Consider the following 18,464-nt stretch of genomic DNA (forward strand, 5'->3'; position numbering starts at 1 on the left):
AACCAACTTCTTTTTCGAGCTTTTGAGGAATATTTCGAACAAAACGATTTTGACTTTTGAATACTTCTAGCAGACTAAATATAAATTTTCCTCAATGGACCCAAAACAATAGCTCTCTTTGTCAATGTCAACTTTCATCATGGCTTAACAAGATTTGTAACGGTTCAACTGGATTTAACGCAAGGTTAGCTGTTGAAAACTGATTTTTGGATATTTTCCATTCATCAGACTGTCGTCTTTTTTGAGTGAGGTTTCTGTGGATAACCTAGAGCCAAAACTCAACAATAATATTCAGTTTGGCTCAAATGCTCCCTTATGTCATAAATTGGCTAGCTTCGCTCTCTTCTTCATGGACTCTTCATCAACTCTCCGTCTAGAAAAGCATTTAATAAAAAAATTGTTGACGATCAAATCTATTGCTGATTGGTCGGGCTAACGCTGTTTTCAGAGTTCGAAGGACCACTTAGGAATCTTTTGGATTCCCGATAGGTTCAGCGGAGTAATAACCACTTAACTTTGTTTTTCATTACTTTAATAAATATACGGTACTCTGCAAGCCAAACAGAAAGAAACAAACAAACATTTGTATTGCATATCAAAATTAATTGAAATTAGGAGGCATTCGCGGAGCGTCTCGACCCACATCCGTTCCACGCGTGAATCCCGTCGGGACCTGTCTTTTTCATCCTTGTCCTAGTGCGGTGTTGCCGGGTTGCGTCAAAGCTTGGAATTAATATTTTGTCTTTCGCCTGGACACTGATTGTAATTTATTCCCGTTACAATAAAATATATCACAGATGTATAAGTAGATAAAAATTGTCTTTAAATGTATTCTAGAACTTACGGAACTTACCATATCCGCACAGATAGCAAGAAGCTTTGCCCCCTACAACATTGTTCGAGTGATACAATTAACATTTTGAAAGTTTAAGACCAAAAGCAAATAGTCTCCTTTACCATCTTCTCGTATATGCTCGAATGCCTAGTTCTTTGAAGGCCAGTTCAAAAAAAACTCACAAATGATCAAAAAACACATCTATTCTTACAACACAACAATATTGATATAATCGTAACAATCATTTACTGTCAGTTCGTTCCCATCGGAGGATAACATAAGGGTTCTGCACACTGCATAGTGGGCTCTACGTCTCAAACTATTTGAGATGGTTTTCTGTCATTTTGTCTCTTTGCTCTTATCATCAAATGAAAATTGCAACATATTTAAATGGATAACTCTGAATGTTTTTTGTTATCGGTGAGTGATTTTCGTTAATTTCTTCCTTTTTAAATAGATCTAACAGTAAATCGTTAATCTTTGTTTCATATTGTATTGTCTTGTATTTGGAGTTTTCTGTATAGATAATAAGATTTGAGCTCTGCATCTGACATTCTTATAGGTGTGATGACGCCATTTTAAAATGGTTTCCAAAATTTAGTTGCATGAACACCCTGTAAAATTCACGATGGGTGATATATTAAATTTTTTCATATTAAGTGATAACAAAATTATAAAAATTATCTTGCTACATAGTCTATAAAAAAAACAAGTTACATATGTCCCATTGGCATTTCGAAAGTGATTTTTTAAATGTTTTCTTTAAAACATATCTTTTTAAAATAATAATATTGAGGATTACCCTTTTTCTAGATAATAATAACGAAAATAAAAATGTTCATATGCTTGTGGGAATTAATGTCGGTTTCTTATATAAGGAACTTATTTTCTTGAATATAACATTCTGTAACAACGATAATTTAACTATAATAATAAATTATAAACATCCATCTGTTTTTAGAGACCTACTAAAACAAAATCACCGGCTCTACAATAGTTTTAGCCTCAGTTTTTAAACGGTTATTGCCAAATATGTATGAAAAATTTTTCCTGGACTAATTAACCTCACATTAAAAATATACATTTTTCTTTGGGTGGTCGTAGTTTGCGGTCGAAGATAATGTTCTATGTGACATTAAAAATCTTTATACGGAACTATTTAAAGGTTGATGCTTAGGTCACCTCCTTTTATAATGGCAATTAAATAAGAAAGAATGTTTACCAATGCCGACAAATGCATGAAAACCGTAGAAATGTAGGTTATTAATATATTCCAAATTGGAAAAATAGATAAGGAAATGCTTGTCTGTCTATTTATTTTCTTAACCAGGAGATGAAACCTTATAGAAACGTCGATATGATAAATACGGAAAATAATGTATATGTTTATACGATGGAAACTGGAAACTCAAATTGGAAAAATTTTCTATATCATAGAAGACACTTCACTTTTCGCAAATTTAAACTATGCCTTGTTTGTTAATGCGAAGGAGTTATAAATCATTATTGAAGTGTAATACTTAGTCTTATTCCATAGCCGTAGTATTGTACCTATGATGTTTGTCAAGAGCCCTGAGAGTGGCAGGTAGACGAACAGGTAGTTGACCTATCTATGCCTTATTTTTTTTCAAACTTCTACAGACTTTTATAATATAATTTACAAGTCTTCTAGATTCCTCATGCGTCGTTATCATCATTCACTCTGTTGAATTCACTGCTGAACGTAGGGCTTCCCCAAACGCGTCCATTTTGCTCGATCTTGAGCAGTCGGGTCCTTTGATGTCATCGCTCCAACCCGTTGGAGGGAGGCCTTGTTCTGCTTCTTGGATGAGCACGAGTTTCATGGTCCATCTATCGTCTCTGAGTCTCGCAACATTTCCACCTAGGTGTGGTATTTCGACCGATTATGTGAATTCCTCTATTTCATATAAGATATTACAGCCTGACACCCAACATTGCCCTTTCCATTTTTCTTTGGGTTACTCCGGGTTTGGATTATACATTTTTATTTAGATTGCTGCACATGTAATACACACTGTAGCTCTTACTTTGCTCCTGCAACCTCCTATACTACGCTGTCCAGCCCAGTCCTATTCTTCAAACAGTTTGATGCGTCTATATTCATGCAAACCATTTCAGTTGTTTTTGCTCTGTTTTTGCCATTTTTGTTATTTGTCTGTAGTTTTCTATATATGATGAATATCCCTTTTTCAATATTAGCACCATTAATATATCCTTCCAACTTGCTGGTCCAGAACTATTAAAAAGGCAGTTATTTAAAATTTCCGTAATTTTATTTAATAGGACTCTTCCTCCAAGTTTTATTGTTTCGATCATTATCTGGTGTTCTCCCGGCGCTTTGTTGCTTTTCATTAATGGACATTTCAGTTTCTTCCACAGTGATCTCAGGTAGTTCCTCCAATCTTTAATTCAGGCCGCCAGTGCCTTTCCTTGCGTTCTTCTTTCAATTTTTGGCTGCCCTGTTATAGTTTGGTATAACGATCAACGATCGGAAGAAGTTTTTCTCTATTGGTTGTTACCTCTCCATCTTTGTCCTTCAGTTTGAAAATTTCATTTTTGCTGGTAGTTTGCTTTCTTCTTAGGGGTCTCAAACTTTTGTTCTCCTCTGTGGTATTCTTGATTTGGTCTGTATTATACTTTCTTATGTCTTGTCTGATTCTTTTTTATATGTTGGTCAGTTGTCGTGATTCCGTTGTGATGAAAATTTCTTCTTGTAAATTTTTGATCATTAATTGTATATTCAGAGAGTTTATTTTCTTTCTTCTGTTTTGGACAGAATTAGACAGATATGTTGATTTACTTTTTCAGTATTTATATGTGCAAATATTTCCTTAAGGATGTCTGTTATTGTATTCTCAAATTCTCCCAGGTTTATGCGGTTCTGTCATATAGTTTTTACTTTAATTTTAGTCGTTTTTTTCCTAGGCTAGTTTCCAATCACTAGCTCTAACCATTCGGTGATCACTTCTAACCGAAACACGGTTTCATATGGTTACATCGTGTCTTTTGCTATTTTGTTGCTGCTGATGAAGCCGATCTCGCCATGTCCATCTTCTATTGGGCATTTTGTAATAATAATTGTTGATTAACAACAAGTTTTTCTCTAGCAAAACGTCCAGAAGTGTCTCTCCCTATACTGCTACCAAACTTTCCTAGCAATACCTCAACTTTTTCTGTTTTGAGATCGATTTTGCGACCCTTCACGCGTCTGTTGTTAATAAATCGAACTTACTAACGTGTCGTTAATCATCCTGTTGCCTTCTTTAGAACTTAACTGAAGCTCATATCTTATTACTCTCCCGCATTAAGAAACATAGTATAGTTTACAGTAAAATAAATAGATATTTATTCCTTGGTATTGGCACAGCATATAATGAAGAGTTACGCATAATGACTGTTCTGAAGGTGTTTATGTTAACTTGTATTTTACGAAGTAAAGCTATACAGCCAATTAAGTTATTCAGAAATTTGTAAGTATAATTGAGCCACTTGAAAAGTACTGAATTTGGTATGACTATAGTTGATCAAAAGGGAACAAGGAGGCATATTTTAATTTTAGTCTCACGAAACAATTGCGATATAGATACAGTCACGACTATAGCGACCAATAATAAAACCGTATATCTGGTAAGCTGTTAAATGTATACATGTAATAAAGTTAAATGTTATTATCCATAGATAAGCGAGTCCTTTGTCGAATGTCACTGTAAAGTCAGTGAAAGTGGAAGGTCTATTTAGGGGGATACCGCCCAAAGTGTAATTAATTATATACAATGTATTTTTGTTTTGATCCGAAGATCGTAATGGTACTTTTTGTATGAAAATTTAAAAATCATTAATGCGTTTTATGCTGCTATAAAATTTAAAATCTACAGCATATAATAGAAAATTTATATTATAGACATCTACTAGATCGTTAATGAAGAGACTGAACAACAAGATGTGAATCAGGTTAAGTTATGTCCAAACTTATTGTATTGTATAATGAAATACACTTTTCTCTAATTTCAACCTGATGATATATTATTTCAAAATTTGATATATAACGTTTGAATTAAAAAAAAAAATGCGTAGGTTTTAGCTGTCTTTGTTTTTTAAATTAAAGACTGATTAGTCTGCCATCGTTAGATCATTTTTGTTGATTTCAGTAATCGATGACTCTGCCCATCACATCACGTACTCGTCGAAGCTAAAAGCAGTGCTAACGCTAGCGAAGAAAAGATTCGGCGGAATTTGGACGAAAAAGACCCTCTACAAACGTTTCCCAATCCTAAAATGGTTACCGGCCTACGACGGAGACTGCGCCATCGGCGATCTTCTGGCCGGCATTACCGTCGGCCTGACCGTTATACCCCAGGCTCTGGCCTACGCCAACATAGCGGGCCTGCCCGCTGAATATGGTCTCTATGGTTCCTTTCTCGGTTGTATCGTGTACATATTTTTGGGAAGCTGCAAGGATGTCCCGGTCGGGCCCACCGCAGTGGCGTCGCTACTAACGTTTCAAGCCCTCAACGGCAAAGGAGTCGAACACGCGATTCTGCTTTGCTTTTTGACCGGTGTGGTTCAGTTGTTAATGGGATTTTTCGGTCTCGGTAAGTATGGATGGGGGAATTATCGACGTGGTAGATAAGCGGTTTCGCTTGGTGATTAGGTTTCCTTATCGATTTCGTCTCCGGACCTGTATCATCAGGTTTTACGTCAGCGGCGGCCCTTATTATAGTCACCTCCCAGGTAAAAGATCTCTTAGGGATAAGCGCGGCCGGAAACACTTTCGTCGACACCTGGAGGAGTATATTCAAGGATATCCATAATATTAAGATGTGGGATACGGTCCTTGGGGTTATTTGCATAGTGGTGCTACTACTCTTAAGGGTAAGAAACCATGTTATATTAACAATTCCATATTCCATATATTGATTATGCAGTGAACGGCAAAGATATGGGACAAATTCATTTAAAAACCGTATTTTATTTCACGTCCATTTATAATTTTTTCTGACGCGTTTGTTGCAGTAAATATAAAATATACAGTGCTGGTCAAAAAGTTGATGTCGATAGCAAGTACATTTATTTTCATAAAATCCTTCTTCAAATCCTGCAGGAAACGCAAAAAATCATTAATTTTATTTATTTCGTATCTAGTTAAAATGACGCGGAGCACCATCCCGTTGAAATCAAATTTGTCTATCTAATATAACAGGTTGACTTGGATTTGGGAAAGACACTACGAGAGTAGGAATTACGTTATTTTGAATAAATTTTAAATAGGTATCGTGCTCCTGTAAGATTTCTAGGTAAGAAATAAGTTGCAATAATTTTGTTATTGAAATTTTTTTGTGGATGGTGCTTATAATTTACTCTTATCCATCAGGGATTACAATACCTTCATTTCATTTATTTATTTATCACTAAACGGTATCTGAATATGAAAAAATGGATTTATGTTGCGCAATTGCAATTATAGTTTAATAAAACTTTAGTCTGCGGTCGGGGATCATCTTGTACGTATGATAGTCCTTACATTGCGTGCAGAGTTGTTCGTTGGCTAACGCAATTATTTGCTACTTCAGAAGAATCATGATGGGAATTATCATCAACTTCTAATAAAAAGTTTAATCTTAATCTGTAGTTTTTGGAATCACTTTTATTTCACTGCGTTAAACAAATTACGAACTTCTTGAGTTCTCGTTTCACTTCACTTTCTTTAAGAACATTACTTATATTAGTTAATTATCTGATCATTTTAAAATGAAATTTCCGTTTTCTTTCTTTTACTCATAGAAAGTATATTTACTATTGTTTACTGTATATTTATTATTGTTGACGTGGGCGAGCATTTTTCTTGTAATCCAATACCTGATTTTTAAATTAGTTTGTTCCATATTTTAGCTATTCGCTGTATATCCATATCTATATACGGTATCTGTATCTTTGGAGCATTAAAAATGGTGGTTTGGAGCGAGAAGGAAAATGTTTCAGTAGAAATATAATAATAACAATAATAAAGAATGTTATTTGAATTAAAGATAATGTTACAATATGAGTCAATATTTAACACTATTTAATTTGACGAACGAGAAAGAATATGTAAGACAATTTTCAATAGTGTAATTTCAATAGAAAATCATATAAAAAAACATCAATAAAAACAAATTTTGCAAGCATTTACCTAGAAATTTCTCTAATTTCTTGATCAAATAGTTATCGAAAGAAGTTAATTTTAGAACGTTGCTTCAGTTTTTATTATTAGTTACTAAATTATATAAACAACTAACATTACTATAACCACATACATTTGCGGAGTAAGGAATTCCTTAAATTGTATATTAAGGTTATATACATGGCAACGATAGCTCAGCTTATTAAAAAGGTATAGAGGAGGTTTTCTAGGTATCTACCATTTTTAATACAATTATTCTATTCTAAATTAAATTAAAATTATATACAGGTCTAGGTCTACGGGGTGTTGCAAAAGAAATACGAAAAGCTTAACCGGGTGATTCCTGGTTTAAAATAAGGGGAAGTTTGTTAATTAACATTGGGTCAAAAGCTAACCAAATACAAATATGGCGGAGAAACATATTTGTTATTTTTTATCTTAAAGTATAACTATTATAAAAACAAGTTTGGCGCATATTTTTATATTTGCATGAGATAGAATTAGACCACCTTGGCATTCGTCTAAACTAAATTTAAGGCAAAACTTACGCGATGACATAAAAAAAATATATTTTGAATTTTAATATTATACTTCTCGTTACCAAATTAAAAATTTCATGTAAAGCACTGCATGTCGAAATAAAAAAAAAACTGTTTTTAACTCGTAAGAATTTTCTTATAATTGCTTTATTTGACATTGCTTAATTACTTAATTATCTAAAATGACTAATTACCCTAATGCACAAATCGCATATATCCATTTTATGCGATGACATAAAAAAATATATTTTTAATTTTATTATCATACTTCTCGTTTCCAAATAAAAAATTTCATCTAAAGCACAGCATATCGAAATAAAAAAACTGCTTTTATTTCGTAGGACTTCTTATAATTGCTTTATTTGACATTGCTTAATTACTTAATTATATAAAATGATTAATTACCCTAATGCACAAATCCCATATATCCATTTTATGCGATGACATAAAAAAAAATATATTGTTAATTTTATTATCTTATCGTTTCCAAATAAAAAATTTCATCTAAAGCACTGCATATCGAAATAAACAAAAACTGCTTTCACTTCGTAAGACTTTTCTTATAATTACTTCATTTGACATTGATTAATTACTTAATTATCTAAAATTATTAATTACCCTAATGCACAAATCGCATATATCCGTTTTATGTACGGGAGTGCAAAAGGAATGTTCTTTTTTTAAATAAAAAATAAAACATTATTTTTTCGCCACGTTGGTAGGCCGGAAACTACCTAATGGTCTCCTTTTGACCGAAAATATATTTAACAAATTACTCTTTATCTTAAACAAGGAATCAGCCTCTTAAATTTTTGTAATTTGTTTTGAAACACCCTGTATATCATATATTATCATTTCTTCCTTCTTTCCGTTTGCAAGATACAGGGTTTGAAGTTCTAAGAAAAATATGTTTTTTATCGTAATTTTAATATTACGCATTACAGCTAGTTGCTCAGATAAACATCGGCAGGTCAGAAGATCCCACGTCCCTCAACAAAATCATAAACAAATCGTTATGGATATTCGGAACCTCTAGAAACGCTATTTTGGTCGTGGTGTGCGGGGTACTTGGATACTTCTTTTGCTCCCAAGGTAATTAATCCATCAACGATTTGTTTCCTTCAGCCAATTAACTCCGCTTTCTTTTATAGGAGATCCTCCATTCAAAGTGATCGGAGATGTCCCTCCTGGATTGCCTTCTGTAAAACTTCCACCCTTTGGATATACCAAATCCTCAAACGGCACAGAAGTCTCGGTTTCGTTTATGGAAATGCTATCGAATTTGGGAAGCGGCATCATTGTGGTCCCTCTGGTCGGCTTGCTCGAAGACATTGCCATCTGCAAAGCTTTTTGTAAGTTTTTCGTTGTTATCATCACCTAATGTATTTTTTTCCAATCGTATTTGCAATATTGTTGGTTAATACCATGAATATTGTTTCGTTACCAAACAACAAGCTTGAAAAATTCCGCTTCGGATGATTTGAAAATATTTTTTTCTATATATGTATTTTTTATTAATGAGTTTTGCAAATTTTGATCCTGGGAATTTATTGTGCATCGAAAATAGTAAATAAATCGATTTACCAAAGTCGACCTAACAAACTTTACCTTTTTAAAAATAGTTTGGTTAGTTTGAAAATATTGAAAAGTTTTTTCAATTTTTCAATTTTCAAAAAAATCGAACAAACTTGATTTTTTTCACAACCTACATTTCTTTTTGGTGCTAATTAAAAGAAATAGGAATTAAACTATTTTGATAGACGACTGAATAATTGAATTAAAGTGTATTTCTTTAAATTTATCTCAAATACTCGATTTCAATGAAAAAATTCGAATTTAACTATAGAAATAGTCTAAAATCAAATAAAGATTAGTTGATTTATTACAATTCAGAGAATTTAGAGAAGAATACAAAAAATAATTAATAAATAAAAATAAGAAAAAATCCCATATGATGCGGACTTCGTCTATGTATAATGAATATTCCCAGAATGGGAAAATGGGAAATGAAATAGAAAAATATTCTTAAAAATATTTTCTGATTACATCTTGAATCTCCTAAATATTCTGTTGATATTCCAGAAATCTGTTTAAACTTTGTTATTAAAATTGTCTAATTGAGAATCGAAGACATTCTTTATTTTTCCTTAAAGATTTATTGCGAAACATAGTTTTCTTAACCTTAATTTTCCCAAAACAACCATTTTGAAATTCTTCGATTTGCATTTCACTTGCACCAATACTTTCTATTATAGTTTTAGTAAAATTATTACTGTGAGATCGGTACTTTTTGTAATTTAATATTAATCTATTATGAATAGGCCTCCTTCATGCTCAATATTAATTATCCACCAAAATTAGTGGAATATGTCCAGGCAGACTGACTTATAACAGATAATTCATATTAATTCCCCCTTTGTTGTGCGGATGTGCCTAAAATTTAAAGATATGAAATCGTTTTCAGTTTTTTTTCTAAAAATTACGACGTCCCGGATATCGAGAGTTTTTTCTGCATTTCCCGTATACCAGAAACATATCAACTCTTTCTTCATTTGTAAATTGATTATTGTTTTCCATGATAATCCAAATCGATAACACGACAAAATCGATAATCAGATAAAAACGTACAAACTGTCAGAATTTTCAATCATGCCGACAAAGCCACCTAAGTAATATTTTATTTTTATAGCAATGTATTTATTTATCTGTTTTTTTTTCTTCCTGCGAGCTTATTTTTTAATGGATTTTGAAAATTTTTATGTTAAAATGTTAAAAAGTACCGGTTTTTTTTTTGTTTCCACTGGGGTGCTATTTGAAAAAACTAGGTTATCCTAATAAATAAGAGTTCATTGCATTAAATGCTATTTGCCATTAGACAAGTAAAGAAAAGTTTTATCCTAAAAAAATAAGAGTTCAGTACATTAAATGCTATTTGCCATTAGACAAATAAATAAAAGTTTCATTTAGAATTTTTCCCATGATCAGGTGACTCGGAAACCGGAAGTGCAACTATTGACTACATATTGTCAATAAAATGGACATTCCATTGCAAATCGCTATCTCCAGCCGTTTGAAAGTTATAGAGTGTTCCCACTTTCTTGTGTCTCCCGGTATAACAGATAAGTACTGTTTCAAATTCAAAGCATACACCTTTAATTTTTTTTTTATGAGTTGACCAAGGAAAATAAGGATGTTTTTTTTAATAGAAATCAATCAATCAACCATCTGTCAAAATAAGCTTGTACCGCATTTATAATAAGCTCATGTTATATCTCATTTCCCATAATTGTCATATTGTGCCTTAACATGAGCCAAATCAAAAGGAAGAGGAGGCAATAATTAAAATAATAATCAAGAAATGTCATGACAGTTTGTCAGCTAAAAGATATTAAAAGGTGTATTTAATTTAATTTCATTTTTATTATTGAGAATTTTAAGGCAATGGTTCTTTTTTTAATATTCAGATGATCCTTTGGCAGAAGGTAAATAAATAAATAAAACAATCAGGATCGATTTTATTTCAGCGAATGGTAAACCGATCGACGCGACGCAAGAACTTTTAGCCGTCGGCCTGTCGAACGTGGTAAATTCTTTCGTCCAAAGTTTCCCGGGATCGGGATCGTTGTCCAGGAGCGCCGTCAACAACGCTAGCGGCGTCCGGACGCCATTGGGCGGTCTCTACACCGGAGTCTTGGTAATCGTCGCTTTGCTCTTCTTCACGCCGTATTTCTATTTCATCCCGAAAGCAACGTTGGCCGCCGTCATCATAGCGGCCGTTATTTTCATGGTAGAAGTTAAGGTCGTCAAGCCGATGTGGCGATCGAAAAGTGAGCGTGAGTCCGGCAATTTAACGGTCGAGAAATATCGTCGCGTTTGCTTTTAGAGAGCGACTTTTTTCTGGCCATCGTTACATTCGTCGCGTGTTTGGTATTGCCGCTGGAGTTGGGAATCTTGGTGGGAATTGGCATCAATCTGGTTTATATTTTATACCACGCGGCCAGGCCCAAGATCAGCGTCGAAAAACTGCTCGTAAGTACAATAAGTAGTCCATAGGCATAAAAAATAACTAGGGAGGTTAAATATCTTGATTACCTACTTCTTAACTAATACTTCAGTATTATTATTATTATTATTATTTTTTGTCTTTTATCTCACCCTCTCTCAGTTACAGAAATTGATATATTCAACGATCTCCCAAGCCATACTCTTTTCCTCTTTTGAATAGTAATAGCATAATTCACAAAAATCTCATTTTTTTTTAAATTTGAGATAGAAGCTTAAGAATAAACTAATTTTATTAACTAAAAAAATATTGTTTCTTGACTAATAAATATTATAGTTTCATAAACGTCATTTTAGTCACGAGTTGATTTGGCGAATGTTTAATGAACGAATCACTGAAGAAGTTTATGAGTGAGGTGTTGCATATTAATTTTTGCTACGACCTTTAGTTTTTGGGTACATTTTCGCAAAATAAGACGAATAGATTCATAGGGATGTCTGAGGTAATCGTAGGATTTGACAAATTTGCAATACCATGGTTGATCGTATGTAAGTATGCAACACATTTATAACTTCTTTAAACACTCGTGTCTCAAACTCTTACTCCGCTTATACTTAAACAAACTCATGTCACATCAATTTACGATCAACATACTTTTCAGTCAAAGATAACTAGCTATTTTAAAACTAATAGTCTCAGCTATTATAGATTAACGTATGCCGTTCATAGTATTGTGCGAACCGTTTATTGTGCTAATGTACAGCTCTTATAGATTGGTGAATATCTCTCACAAGATTCATAACATTTTTTAATTGACACCTGTCATAGATTATTGTAAGATATTTATGACATTAATAATCGGCAGTAGCTGCTCAGCGCTTAATGTTTGTCGAATTTAATTCACAAGACAATAGGGCAAAAGTCCTAACAGCCTGCAACATATAAATTAAAACTTATAAAATAAATGAAATTTATTAATAGAAAAAGATAAGTTTCTTCTTGACTGATAGTATATTATTGTCTGATAAACGAGCGTTTGAAGAAATTTAGCCTTGCATATTTTAATTTTTCTACCATTAGCTGTTCTGTATATTTTTGCTCAACAACACCAATACATTCACAGTTAAGCGTGACGTAACAGGTAGAATTGGCAAACGTCAAAATACTATTTCTATAGTCTATGGAGAAAATTCGTAATTTTGTTTTGTAGCGGTCGTAGAAAAAGTAACACATTGTAAACTTCTTTGGACACTCTTGCCTTAAACGCTCGCTCCACTCGTGAATATACAAACCCATGACTAAAGTGTAATTTTAAAAACTTGGTATTACTCATTCTATCTAACTTTACTTTACTTTTAAAACAATGGCAAGTATTGCACTCCTAATGAAACTGTTTTTAATTGTTTTTGATCGATTTGTTTGTTATATTTGATTAATAGATTTTATTTGATTTTGTTAAAAATGTATAAAAGTGAGATTAATATTTTTTCAACTTAACTGACTGCATTGTTTTAGGTACGTACTTTTAATTTTATATCAATCATGCTTTTACATAAATTTTCTGGTTATTGTTAACATTTCTCTTTGCATATCTCCTTCTCCTACTTACACCATTTTACTAAAGCTTCATAATTTGTGCAAAAGTGAGCTAGTTATTTCAAAATTTTAAAATTCAAAAATCCAAAATTGCCATAAATAAAAAAGTTATAGGCAATTTTCAAAACACCCGAAAATTAAAAAACGATTTAACATGAAAGTTGATTTTGCTGTATCCAGTTTAGAAAGGGGTTTTTACAAGCTGTGGAATTTGTTGTTGTCATTGGTAAAAGGCCTCGTAAATATTACTTCCGAGGGGCCTTTTACTCTTTAATATTTTTGTTTCATAGATATACTGAGAAAACACCGATCATTCTTAAATCTTGATAAATGTCTATGTATTCTGTTTACAAGGAAAATGGATTTTAGAGTTGGAGCTTGATAATAAACAGTTGAAATGAGTTAACCAATTAAGACTTGGGAATTGTTTTTGACTCAAATTAAACTTTGAACGTCATATCGAAACTATTGTCAAAAAATATTTGAGAAATGTGAGCTTCATTTGGAGAATAATTAAGATAAGGCCAAGATAAAGCCAAGAGAAAGCTTGGAACCATATTCAGTATATACGTTGTCAGAATCTAAAGCATACAATTTTTTAAACAACTTAAACTTCAGATACAATGGAATTTTTGCTCGTACAAAGAAAAATTAAATTTTTATAACTTGAAATCTCTTCAAACTCGAAGAAACTATTATGATGTGGCTTTTGTTTACAAAGTTTGTAAATAATTTATTTTACATCAACGCTAGTCCATATTAGGTTGGAACGAGATTGATATTTATAAATAATAAATCTTTATAAATAATATATGCTCGGAGTTATAATAGTTGTGTTTTTAAAAACGTTGTTGAGGCAGATATATTTATTTATTATACCTCATTTATTTTAATTTATTTGAAACAAGCGTATATAATTTTATAATTTATTTAAATGTTAACCTTTTTTTTTCGTTGTACAGGTAAGAAATTTATTGCTCACTTATTGCTCATATTGTACAATTCTGTAATTGGGTAGCTGCTTCTGCCTGTTAAATGACCAGGGGAATATAAATAAGTAAATAATAATAATAAATGTGAATGGCCCTTACATATATGAAATAATGCATCCAATTTTCAGCGAAAACTGGGCGTAGGACATTGAAAATAACATCATAAACAATTTTATAACACAGTTTGCTTTAAAACTATATCTCCGTCAAATTAAAACCATCTTTTTACAATGTCGAAACCGCGCAAAACCAGCATTTGCATTTTCAGTCGCGCGAAGGTACCGAATACCTGCTGCTGACGCCCGACAGGTGCCTGATTTTCCCGTCGACCGACTACGTCAGGAACTTGGTCACCAAACACTCGATCCGCCAGGGAATCCCGGTGGTGATAGATTGCTCGCATATCTACGGCGCAGATTACACCGCCGCGACCGTCATAGAAACTCTGACGCAAGATTTCGCGGCCAGAGATCAGCCCCTTCTGTTCTACAATCTGAAACCGTCCGTCAGTTCGGTATTCGAAGGTTTATCACCAAAGGACTTCGTCGTGTTTTACAACCACGAGGACGTGGACGAGCTGCTGAAAAATCGATCTTGCATCAAAAAACAGATCGAGATGAACTCGTAGCGGGGACTTGAGTTGTGGTGACGTTCGTTAGTAGAGACCATCGGGTTGTATAGCATTTTATCTGTGATATTCACGGTCGGAGGTTTATGTTTTATATCATTTGGTCCTTACTAGGTTTAATTTGTTTCAGTTTTTGTCAGACGAATAACCGAAAATTGTTTTGTTGCTAGACGAGTGACGCGAATTGCAAAATATAAAAACGTGAAATAATTAAAATACATGTTGATCTAAGAAAAAATTAATATAATATTTTGTTAACAGGTTTTATTAATTTTCCTTGCCTTTTTTTCTTTTTCTAATTTTCTTGACAATGATTCTTATTAACTAATTTTTTTTTTATACATGCTGTCCCGCGACATGACCGCAATAGCTTGGGAGTATGTTTTTGGGGCGATTTCAATTGAGAAATTTCAAATGAACTACCTACCTGAGCTACAAGCATTTGAAATTTTAAAAACCATTTAAAAGAAACCGCTTTATTTTATTGCATTATTTGTTCCAAATGTCCACCCAGTTACAGTGTACATAGTCTAGCTCTTCTTAGAATTGAAGTGGTGGTTCTGCTAAGTCTCAGGACCAGTAAGAGTAGTTCCTGCGGCATCCATTATTTTGCTCTCCAGTTGTTCTCTGTTTTCAAAAAAGTAATCTAAGGGATTCAGGTCAGGTGACCTTGCTGGCCAAGGGATTGTTGAACCTCTTCGAATCCACCGGTTTGTATAATTTTGATTAAGAAATTCTGTTACTTGTCGACCAATGTGAGGAGGTGCGCCATCGTTGTCTTCCTTCCATTAAGAGGAACACTATCCAGTAGTATTTGAAGATCATTTTCAATGAGACCTAAATAACGAATTTCCGTTCTTCAATTGTAAACGGAGCAACGATGCGGTCATCAATAACGCCACACCAAACATTCACCGAAAATCTATCTCCAAAAAATGGGATTCCTGATTTTGTCGTGGATTTCCAAATGCCCAACAATGCGAATTCCTTGTGTTATTGATACCGTTTCGGGTCAATGAGGCTTCATCACTAAATAACATTATCCGAGAAATCCTTTGATTTCTCAATAGCCAGCTACTAAATTCAAGTCTTTAAGCATAGTCGGCAGGTTTTAAAGTTTGTACAGGTAAGATATAGTACGGGTACAAACCGAAATTATGTAAAGTTCTGCACACTCTCATTCGGCCTTCGTTAGGTCTATTACCTATCCTGCGGATGCTAATAGAAGATTGAGCATCAATCATATTAAGTATTACAATTTTAAACAAAATGTTCTGTTAATAAATTAATAACAACCTTTTTGAAAAAAAAATTGAACATAGAAACTAGATAAGTTGTTGAAAGTGTCCTCCACCTTGGAGGATACACGATTCAGCTCTTTTCCATGTAACACACTATCCCTCGTTAATAGTTTCTTTCCGAGCCGCTTTTCCACTCCTCTCTAATTTTCCAATCAATAGGAACGTTCAAACCGAATTTAACTTCATGAAGGCCAACTAGCCTCATATGTAATAAGCTGATGCAAAAATGCAGACTGGAAAAGTGTTATGGAATGGTCGGATGTCGACAGGGCTCTAACACTTTTTTACGACACCCTAAACAATATTTTTGCCATTTGCACATCCACTAAAACACCGAGACGAATGCGATTTCCATCATGGTTCACCAAAGAAATGATCGATATATTTGAGAAAGAGAGAGCTTTCCGCAATTTCAAGCAACTGCGCAAGTCAATTAATTTCCAGTCGCGCATTGCCTATACTGAGTTTGTTCGTCATGCTGATTTAATAGTCATACCAATTTCTGGTCATTTATTTAGCGTAAGTTGGCAGATTCGTGAATCCCAGCCACCATGTCCTGAATCAGCCATGCCATGGACCTAGTATAGTTGTCGCAGCTTTTGCAAAGTACTTTGGTAGCGTTTACATCATATCACAGCCAGTGTCCTTTAATTTCGATCTAGTCAATATACCTAACCTTACCACCAAGGATGACTTATCATCAAGCAAAGCACTCAAAAACAAAATAACTGCATTCCTGATGGCATACCAAGTTTTATCGTAATAGACTGACATTTTTAACTTGCTACTTGTGATGGGTGTTTATCCAAAATCTTGGAAAATTACCAACAACAGTGATCCTTCCGTAATTCAAAACTAACGACCCATTTCGATCTTGTACAGTTTTTCGAAAATATTGGAGATTATATTACATAAAATTATTTTTGCTCAAATTAGAAATAAACTATTTACGTAACAACATGGCTTTTGTGCGAAAAGGTCATGTATCCCCCGTTACGTTCCCCGTCTTCTTATGTCTGTGACTCGCTGAAAAAGCAAGGTCAAGTTGACGTTATATGCACTGACTTCGTCAGAGCGTTTGACCAGATAGATCATCATCTACTGATTTGAAAAAGCATCTCAAAAATTTGGTTTCTCCGATTCGCTGATTTCAGTGTTGAGGTCCTATCTGGTGAACCGTCGACAGTTCGTTGAGTTTGAGTGCCTTAGATCAGTTCCTTTTGTTCCAACTTCTGGTGTGCCTCAAGGTTCTAACCTTGGACCAGTTTTATTCAATATATTTAATCACCTACGACAAGCTTGCCTATGCCGATGACCTAAAACTATATCACTGCATTAAAACCGGCATGGATTGCATGACTCTCCAGGACAACATCAATATTGTCTGTCAGTTGTGCGCTAAATATAAATTGCATCTTAATATCAGCAAGTGTAATGTGGTTTCCTACCTCAGCACAAAAGCTCCTACAGTCTTTAATTAGAATGTGTGTAGTGTCCTGACTAGACTTGCCACTGTAAAAGATCTGGGGACATAACTAAAATGGTTTCCATTGCAATGCAAATTCTAGGATTCCTAATAAGAAATTGTAGGCATTTTTGTAGCTCAGCTACTGTTAAATTGTTATTTAACTGTTACGTGAGATCCAAGCTTGACTATGGTTTGGTCACCAATATATAACTGCCACGCTCAACCCATTGAGAGTGTGCAGAAAAGGTCACTGAAGTATCTAATGTTCAGGAGGAGAGTTCGTATCCATTTCTCCTTACGGAGTGTATTGTCCATTTCCTCTGGAGGAATTACCTTTTCATGTGCCGCGGCTGGAAGGGAGACATTAATCAACTTTCTTGTCGCAGTTACCCAGGTCCAATATGCATTTTCAAAACCCTATTTACAATAGGTGCGTTACCTTTAACAAATTAACATTGCACTGCTATTTATATTATGATGGTCTCCAGGCGACACTTCGGTAACTTCGATTGGCGTCGGGTTATCCGTACTGACAAGTCTTATCCTTTTCATTCTCCTTCTATCCTTTTTGTTCTTATTTATACAATTAGTAGATTTAAAATTAGTTTTTACGTCTCCTGTGTATATATATTGAATGATTTATATTTAATATTTCCTGTAATTGGGTTATGTTACCTGTTGGGAATAAAGTGCTATTATTATTATTATTATTAAATTGCAGGAAGTTTTTGTACGATCCTACGATAAACTAAATTAATTAAATCTGGCGACGTAGGGGGCCATGGTTGAGGTCCGCCACGACCTACCACCAATCGGGTATTCTCTTCTTTTCTTCGGTTCAAATATGGTTATTGTGGAAATTTCTGATTGTATTTCCGGAAAAGTTAGCTTCATCTGTAAATAGTGTTTCTTGGTAAAACA

General features: G+C 33.7%; 1 protein-coding gene across 2 annotated transcripts in view; it reads left to right on the forward strand.

Moving 5' to 3' along the window:
- LOC132699941 (sodium-independent sulfate anion transporter) overlaps positions 1-15,055 on the forward strand; it is a 28,534-nt gene extending 13,479 nt beyond the window's left edge. Inside the window, exons 3-9 of one of the 2 annotated variants that reach the window (XM_060666938.1) lie at positions 5,005-5,448; positions 5,508-5,728; positions 8,500-8,647; positions 8,707-8,907; positions 11,080-11,382; positions 11,439-11,584; positions 14,415-15,055. In XM_060666938.1, the coding sequence (XP_060522921.1) occupies positions 5,005-5,448; positions 5,508-5,728; positions 8,500-8,647; positions 8,707-8,907; positions 11,080-11,382; positions 11,439-11,584; positions 14,415-14,774 (1,823 nt within the window). In that variant the 3' untranslated portion in view covers positions 14,775-15,055. The remainder of the gene's footprint in view (positions 1-5,004; positions 5,449-5,507; positions 5,729-8,499; positions 8,648-8,706; positions 8,908-11,079; positions 11,383-11,438; positions 11,585-14,414) is intronic. The other variant, XM_060666939.1, reaches the window with a different exon arrangement.
- Positions 15,056-18,464: the final 3,409 nt, after the last annotated feature.

The sequence above is a fragment of the Cylas formicarius genome, unplaced genomic scaffold, assembly GCF_029955315.1.
Source record: "Cylas formicarius isolate icCylForm1 unplaced genomic scaffold, icCylForm1.1 PGA_scaffold_3__17_contigs__length_32017465, whole genome shotgun sequence".
NCBI classification, from domain to species: Eukaryota; Metazoa; Arthropoda; class Insecta; order Coleoptera; family Brentidae; genus Cylas; species Cylas formicarius.